Below are 8,514 nucleotides of genomic sequence, written 5' to 3' on the forward strand. Positions count from 1 at the left end.
CCAATTCATTTGCTGATACCCTACGATGATTACTTATAAGATTTTAGAACTACAATGACAAAAATCACATTATACTTACCATGATTTAACTCATGGTCAAAAGGGTGAATTTATATCACCAATTATTGTTTTGCTTTAAAATCCAAAGACAGACTTCTGGTGCCAGCTACTCAGGAGGCTGAGACAGGAGGATCACTTGAGTATAGGTCTCAAACAAACAAAAAAAACCTCACTATAAGTTTTCTTTGTAAGGAATTTCAAGTCATTATATTCCTAGAGCTCTCACTTGCCAGGGCTAACCGCTTTCTTTCCCTACTGATTCATAACTGCCAACTCTTCTTTAAATCCACCTAATGTACCAAATGTATTTTCACAAAACCTTTGTATTTTTCATGTTTCTCCCCTGCTGAAACACCTTCAGTGATTCACAATTATCTTTTTTGGGGGGGCGGGTGGTACCAGGGATTGAACTCAGGGGCACTCCACCACTAGCCACATCCCCAGCCCTATTTTGTATTTTATTTAGAGATAGGGTCTCACTGAGTTGCTTACTTTTGCTAAGGTTGGCTTTGAACTATGGATTCCTCTTGTCTCAGTTTCCTGAGCCGCTGGAATTATAGGCATGCCCCACCAATGCTGTGCTGCCACAATTGTAAATTTTTAACTGGCATTTGAAATCCAAATTTGAGAAGGGTGGAGTAAGACGACCTATAATGAGTCACAACTGAACTGAGTTTTGAAGGACATGTAAGAGTTAACCAGGCAGAGAGGAAACAACAGGGTTGGGGAAGGCAAGGCAAGACCAAGATAACTGCAAGTGTGTGTTCAGTGGGGAGTGCAATTATGGTGATAGGGATGAAGTTTGAGAAGTTGCAGGCATCACATCATGACGAGCTTGGAATGCCATGTTGAAAATAGATTTTACTCCTGTAGATAACAGCAAGGAACCAAAGGAATTTAAATCAGGAAATGATGCAATGAGATTTTAGAAAGTTCACTCTAGTAGCTATGTGGAGAATCAAGTGAGGTCAGATTAAAGCAGGAGGTGGTTATCTCCCAAGAAGATTTTTACCTCCTTGACATAAAGAATCCTATTTTATAGTACCATTGTAGAACAGTTGCGCAGTGACATTTGACAAGTTAATTGTGGATAAGCCATACTGCTTGTATACTCAAAATATCTTAGTTTCACAAATTCATTTATTTTGCATGTGCTCCTTGGGGCTGACATCTATTCTGAAGATCACCACAGTGGAGCCAAAACGAGGATGGTAGTCACATATATGCTTTTGTCTTGGGGATGAATAGAAAGTGCTCAAGAATTTCCTACTGCTCCTCCATCCTTCTGGGAATATGCAGACAAAGAAAATTTGCTTCTTGCAAAATGTTGGCAGGTTCTTTCTTCCTGAGTTATTAGAAAAGTATATGATGGCTGGGCATGGTGGCACATGCCAGTAATCCCAGAGGCTCAGGAGGCGGAGACAAGAGGATTGTGAGTTCAAAGTCAGCCTTAGCAAAAGCGAGGCACTAAGAAACTCGGTGAGACTGTCTCTAAATAAAATACAAAATAGGGCTGGGGATGTGGCTCAGAGGTCAAGTGCCCCTGAGTTTAATCCCTGGTACCAAAAAAAAAAAAAAAAATTCAATAACTTGATGTGATCCCATGATCATTGAGATTTAGGATTCAGGGGAAATAATCTATTAATCTTCTAGTGTGCGATGCTTTCTTTTGAAAATTCTGGACATAATAGAATTAAAGAACTTCATTATTACTTAGACCAACTAATATTGGTAGGCTTAAACTTATTATTCCAAGAATATAAATATGTGTATTCCTTAAATGGTAATGGTGGGTTGTGTTTTCAAATGCTTAAAGTTCTTTTTTCCAAATATGCATTTTTTTCTAGGTCTACATATTGAGCTCCCAAGCTGGTAGGTAGGTGGCTTAAGAGCATTATATTATTTTTATGTTCAAAATTCAATCATCATTACTGGCATTATATAAAAGATACACAATAGGTTTCTAACATTTTGAGTCTTAAGAGGACCTTATAGTCTATTTATTAATCTTAACCTACTAATCAAGAGAGTGAAATGGATCATTCTACATAAAGATTGAAATTTTCTCCTAATTTATAGTCTATTTCCACTTGCACTGCTACCTTTAACTGTTAGTTTACATATCTATACATGTACAAAATAGCTGGAACCTAACATTCATCTCAGAATTGTATAATTCTTTTTTTTCCCCCCAGTACTGGGGATGGAACCCAGGGGTGCTCTACCACTGAGCTACATTCCCAGTCTGCTCTCCCCTACCTTTTAATTTTTAATTTTGAGACAGGGTCTCACTAAATTTTCCAGACTGGCTTTGACCTTGTGATCCTCCTGTTTCAGTTTTCCACCTAGATGTACACCACCACACTCAGCTTAACTTAAAATTCTTGAATATCATCTGAGATGAAACCAAATGATCTTATAGGCCATGTTAGTCAAGTATCATTTATAAACTCCAAAGCTTTTAGCAACATGCTTGTTATTGCATTTCCTAATTATCGTAGCTAGGTTGCCAATAACATGTTTGCTCTCTAAGAAAACAAATCAAAACTTTTAATAATTTTAATTGCTAATTGCTCAGATTAGAAATTTGGCTTTGCTGTTAAATCAATGTAACTATGTGTAGCCAGCCTTATGTTAATACACCAGAAAAATTTTTAAAACTGATATCATAAATGACAGCTCAGGAGAAAGAGCCAATGTACACAACAAATGCCTAGAATATCTAATTCAAGTGAGCGGCCCTCAGTTCCCATGATGGTAGAATCACTAGCACAGGGATAGATACCATTAAGGGCATCTTTTAAAGGCTTAAGTGAACAGTCTTCTTAAAGTAATTTCCCTTATCTTATCCATAGTACGCCAAATGATGTATTTTTATAATCGAGTTTTGTTACTCTGGGTCTTTGTGGTTTATTAGTTTCATTGATTCTGAAGTATCCTTCCCATATATATCCTCATTCAATCATAAAACTTCACCAGTAAGAGATACGTTCTCATCTTTCTAGGACCATGAGGTTTATTTTTTTGTAACCACCATTTTATTCACATTCTATTCCACTGGCATATGTACATTGAGAATTTCTTAAAAATAAAACAACAAAAGCCACCTTTTTTTCCCTTTTAACTTACTGCACCCAATCTGTTAGACGTGGACCAATGCCCATGGGATATATTAGGCTGATGTGGAGGTACATTAAATCCAGAGGTGCTACTGACACAGCACTCTCAGAGCAGTATGGCATGGGCCCTACCACCCCACCATCTCTTGTTTTCCTTTCCTGATCCCATCTAGGTTCTGAATGATTAGTCATCTCACTCCCAGAATTGCTTCATTCCTGGAATTCCTTTTTGGCAAAGAATTCATACAGAATTTGAACAACGGGTAACTTTTTTTGTTTGTTTCCAGCAGCACCTATTAACTGTTTTTTCTTTTTTTTTCTGCTACCCTGAGTAAATTTTCATTCCTTTCTCTAGAACTCACTCTGATCACAGATATTCAAAGCAGCTTCACCAGGAAATCAGGTAAGTAAATAATATGTTTCCAGTTTTTGTGGTAGAGTTCCAAAGAAGTTGTAAATTTCATTAGGATATTCTCCATTGTATGCTCTAAGTATTACATATAATAATTTAAAACATGACTACTTAGGCACCTGAGGTTGGGGAAAGAGCTATGTAATAAGTAGTTGTAATAAACAGGATATGGACAGTTTTAACTTTCCCCTTTGCTATTACTTGCAATTTTTAAATATTTTTAACGTGACTTTTTATAAAAGGATTTTCAAACTTCACTCCAAAACACACTCATTTTACAACATGGCTATGCAACCTGGAATCTTCTCTATATATGGTCAACTTTAAAATGTTCAGCACAGTTTAAAACATCAAAAATAACTGAGTAATTTACAGTGAAAACCATCCACCTATACTGAGGCATTAGAAAGAAGTGAAAGGTTAAAGAAAAACTCTTGCAAAGTATTTATCAACCAATCACCTACATTTATCTCAGCTTTGTTTTCACCAGATCATTTGCTGCCTCAACCTCACAGGTATGTCAACAATTCAGAATTCTTCAGGACTGTGGAGTGCAGTTAACACCAGAGTTGTTTCTTCCCAGAATTTCTTGTGTTGATACAGGATTCTTTCCAGATCAGCACTATTTCAACAACTGCCTGTCTGTTTCAACTTTAGTGATAGCATAATACAGAAATAATAACAACAGTACCCACAGCCATCATGAGTCCCCAGACCTTTTCAAAGAACTTTAATTAAACAACATACAAACCACCCCTGGTAATTGTTCCATGGCACGTTAATGTTAAATTCCTCTGAAGCTAATTTCCTTTTTGAGTCTCAGAAAGCTGAGACTTTAAAGTAAGTAGTGCTGTTTGCTGCCTTATCTCTTTGGCTGGGTTGCACTTCTGTGGAGGCTGCTGAGTGTATTTCAGCTTGCTGGGAAGCTGTTGTTGTAATCAAAATATTTCAAACGCTTTGTTCCTTAGTTGGAAGAGTCACTCAAGTAGTTGCCCGAAGCATTTGAGCAAAAGCACCAAGATAGCACCCTTTGTTCTACCGGCTCAACTCTGTGAACTATGAAATGTTCATGTTGTTTCCTCCTAGAATGTTCTTTCTCCAAACACTTCCCTGTGTCCAATCCTACAGTTTTGAGGTTTAAAATCCTAATTCCTCCAAGAAGCTTTTCAATAGTCCCTTCAGCTGGGAGTCTTCTTTTAGACTCTATAAAGTCTTAGCCGTTCTTTTAGTTTCCTACTTTTCATTTGTTAAGACATTTTTCTAGTGAGAGGCTCTCTATTTTAAGTTTTAACTTCATTCTTTAAAGAAGATAGAACATGTACATTTAATTCGGAACCTGCAGGGTGCCCTATATAAAGAACACACTCATTTGATGGTTGCTGAGTTCACCAACAGCTCATATACCATGTGGTAGAGAGCACAGGTCATTTGTGAGGTTGGGACTAAACTTCCAACGAATGTTGACAAACAGACATATACTTCACATGTGAAAGGATCTTCATATTTATCTCATCTGTTTTAAAGATATAATGAAATGCAAACACATGAAATTCTAGAACCACGTCAAACAGTAGATGCGCCCGAAAGCTCCCTTTCCTTCAGTTCAAGACTCCATCTATTTAATAGTTGATGCCTGCCTGCTTTTCCTGACCTTTCACTCTCATAAGATAAGAAAGAATATCTAATATGCATCCTGTGTGTCCCCCAAATAGAGGAAGCTGATTTAGTTGTAGTTTAGCACTGGACCTGTGAGTGTTCAGACTGCAGAGTGCATGCAATGATTCTGCTGGTCAGACTTGCCTCAGTCATTCTGGAGTTTTTCGTTAGACTCCTCAATCAAAATTTAGGGCCTTTCCCCCCCAATTAATGTGGCTATTCTGCATTGTCTACACTTTCTCACCCTCTCAGAACTTCCTTGATTTTATTTAGAGGAAAATGGGAAGGGACTACAGAAAGCTTTAGGGTCTAATAAATCCCACTTTGCATTAATAATAAGAAAACTTCATGACATAACTGATGAGTAGTTTAGAAATTCGGGTTCAGGAGTTTAAATACCAGTTCAACCACTTATTATCTATGGTAATATGAGCACTATTTAACTGCTTACAATTTCCTTATCTGTAAAATGGGAATTAAAATACCTAGCTCACAATTTTAAAAAATGTTATAATGGATGCAAACCACATAGTTCCATTCTTGGGACACAGTAGACACTAAGTTACATTAGCTTACAGTCATTAAACATCTTACTTTGAAAAAGTATGTAAATATAAACTGCCTGCCCCTTTAAGATTCTTTCACCCGTAAATTGAAAACAGTACAGCCTCCAGACTGCTGTTTTAAATCTATGGTATGGTTTTTTAGATTTTTCTTTTAACCCCCTAATGGGCTCTATATTTGCCATTGCCCAAGTTACTTGGCACTGAAACAGCTGAACATTGCAGGAACAAATTGATATCCCAACTCTTCATGTTCAATCTCTGCAATAAGCCTATAGATCATCATTATCATCATCATCATACACTTAAACAACTAAAGCAAGTGTTATGTGTCATTCTGATCACCCTACTTGATCAAGTGAGAAAAATATACACTATGTTCTCTAATTTTTACAACTGGTTTGCCATCTTCCCAACTGTCCTGTCTACTGATTGTGTGTGTGTGTGTGTGTGTGTGTGTGTGTGTGTGTTTAAACCCCTTTCACCTCAAGGTTTAATTTTTTGGAGAAACCAGCCTTGTACCCACTTGTACTTTGGTGGTGGTGGAGGTGGGTGGGGACACACTGCCCGCGATCGGGAGTCGGCAGTAGCTAGGCGGGCGGGGTTGTTGCCAGATGGGCCAAAGTCCCCTTCCTCCTCCTCCACCGCGGGGTGGTGTGGTTGTTCCCTAGCCCAAAGCCTCCTACCCAATTTGTTCACTTCCTAGATCAACCACTCGCAGTGTACCTTGGGTGGAGCGCCCCGAAGTACCTGGGCGAGGCAGCACTTTCCCAATTTCCAGGTTGTAAGAGCGGCAGTGCTTTCAGGTATTTTCAAATTACTTACGGAGTTCTGGGACTCTAAAATACCTAATAAAAGCAATGGACGCTTTCTCCCAGAAAAATATTTAGGCACACCAAAATTCTGCATAGAATTTCCAAGTGTATATGGATTCCCTGAGTTTCCAGATTAAGTGCCCTCTACCAGAGGGAGTGAAGACCGGGAGGAATAGGCAAAACAGGGGTGAAATAATAGACTGAATTCTTTAACATCAATATAAGCGTTTTAATATGCACTGGTACATTTATGACAAAACTGAGCAAGAGATAATGGAGAACACAGCATTTTCCCCAAGTAAGCTGGTCAGAGTGGAGATGCAGCGGGTCATACAAAGGGACGACGAGCAACAGGTAGGCAGAACACCACAGGGTTTCGCACCCCCAGAAAGCAGCGAGTCGCGCGCCAGGGCGAGGGAGATGTATGAGAGGGTCTGAGGTACAGGTCGGCGCGGGGCGGGCGGCGGGGCTCTACTCACCGTTGACCGCGAAGCTCCGGCCCTTCCGGGCCAGGGTCTGCTGCACCTGCTCCTGGATCCGCAGGCTCTTGGCCGCCTGGCCACTGCGGCCGCTGCTGCCCGCCAGCTTCAGCTTGGCCTCGGAGGGCAGGGCCAGGCTGGAGCTGTCCAGTTGTCCCAGGATCTGCTGGCCCAGGACGGTCCGGATGTAGCCGCACTCGGCCGGGGAGCCGGGGGCTGCCATGGCGCTGGAGGAGGCGACCCAGCCGCTAGCCTGCCGCGGGACCTGCGGTAGAAGCCGCAGCGGAGCTGGGGGCGCGGGCGCAAGCCCCGCCTCACGGCCGTGCTCCGCCCCCGGGACCGCCCCCCCGCGCCGGTGAGAGGCCCCGCGGTGGGGAGCGCGGCCTCGGGGGCCGCGCACCCGGCCCGCCTGGGGGAAGGGGGCGCGGCTTTGGGCGGGCACGCGCACTCAGGCCCGGGAGCGGGGGCGGGGCTGGGCCGGGGCGCGCGCGCGGACACCTGGCGCGCGGGATCCGCAGGCGGGGAGAAGAGGAGTTGCGCGCGGTCCGTCCGGGGTCGCGCACATTGTCGGAGTCACCTCGATGCTGCCTGTCCGCGCCGCACCGGCTCTCATGGCCTCGCTCGGACTCCGCCCAGCCCTCGGAAAGGATTTGATTTCCGTTTGATTGCGGGAGGGGCCGCCCACCAGACAGGTGCGCCCTGGAGAATCACTTCTGTTCTTGAGCCGAGGTTTGCCTCTGGGATTACCGAGCGAGCAGTAGATCTTGTTAGTCCGGCTCTGACGGACTGTTGGAAATATTTCGTGTTTTACCTGAGGGTGAGAAGGAGGTAATAGGTGAAGTGGAAAGGGCTATATAAAGAAAATGTGCCAAGAAGATGACATGTGGGAAATAAAAGACTTTTTAAAGAGTTTTTCTTTAGTACAACTTCAGGACTATGTACTTTTTGCACAGATGCAGTTCCAGAAACATATGTTCTTCCTCATTGAGAGCTTCTGTTTCCCCTTGAAGATACACAAATTGTACCCAGTACACTCTTGTTCACCCACTTCTCTCTTATGAACCCACCCACAGAAAGAAACTCCAATAAGAGGCATTAGGGAAGAGCTGATTTTGAATAGGTAGTAGCTTTTTAATAGCCCAGTTAATGTTGATTAAGCTCTCTTTATGACAGGTTTTTTGTTGGGGGGTTGATGGAAGGGGCCTCTGACTTTCAATTGCATCTTCTACAAGTTGTATTTATCTTGCTATTAATTACGTTTCACACACAGTTGACTCCTAAGAACTTGAGAGCTAAGCTCAACAGGAAGGGTCTTTGACCTTAAAATTTATAACCTAAGCCACTCGTCCTGATTTTTCTCTGTGGACATGAGAGGCAGACAGAAAGAAAAACAACATTATTAAGTAAGAT

General features: G+C 41.8%; 1 protein-coding gene across 1 annotated transcript in view; it reads right to left on the reverse strand.

Moving 5' to 3' along the window:
• Positions 1–7,524, reverse strand: part of Pkp2 (plakophilin 2) — an 83,333-nt gene extending 75,809 nt beyond the window's left edge. The window contains exon 1 of the mRNA XM_047549865.1: positions 7,105–7,524. Within this exon, the coding sequence (XP_047405821.1) occupies positions 7,105–7,327 (223 nt within the window). The 5' untranslated portion in view covers positions 7,328–7,524. The remainder of the gene's footprint in view (positions 1–7,104) is intronic.
• Between the last annotated feature and the right edge of the window lie 990 nt (positions 7,525–8,514).

The sequence above is a fragment of the Sciurus carolinensis genome, chromosome 4 (assembly GCF_902686445.1).
Source record: "Sciurus carolinensis chromosome 4, mSciCar1.2, whole genome shotgun sequence".
NCBI lineage: Eukaryota > Metazoa > Chordata > Mammalia > Rodentia > Sciuridae > Sciurus > Sciurus carolinensis.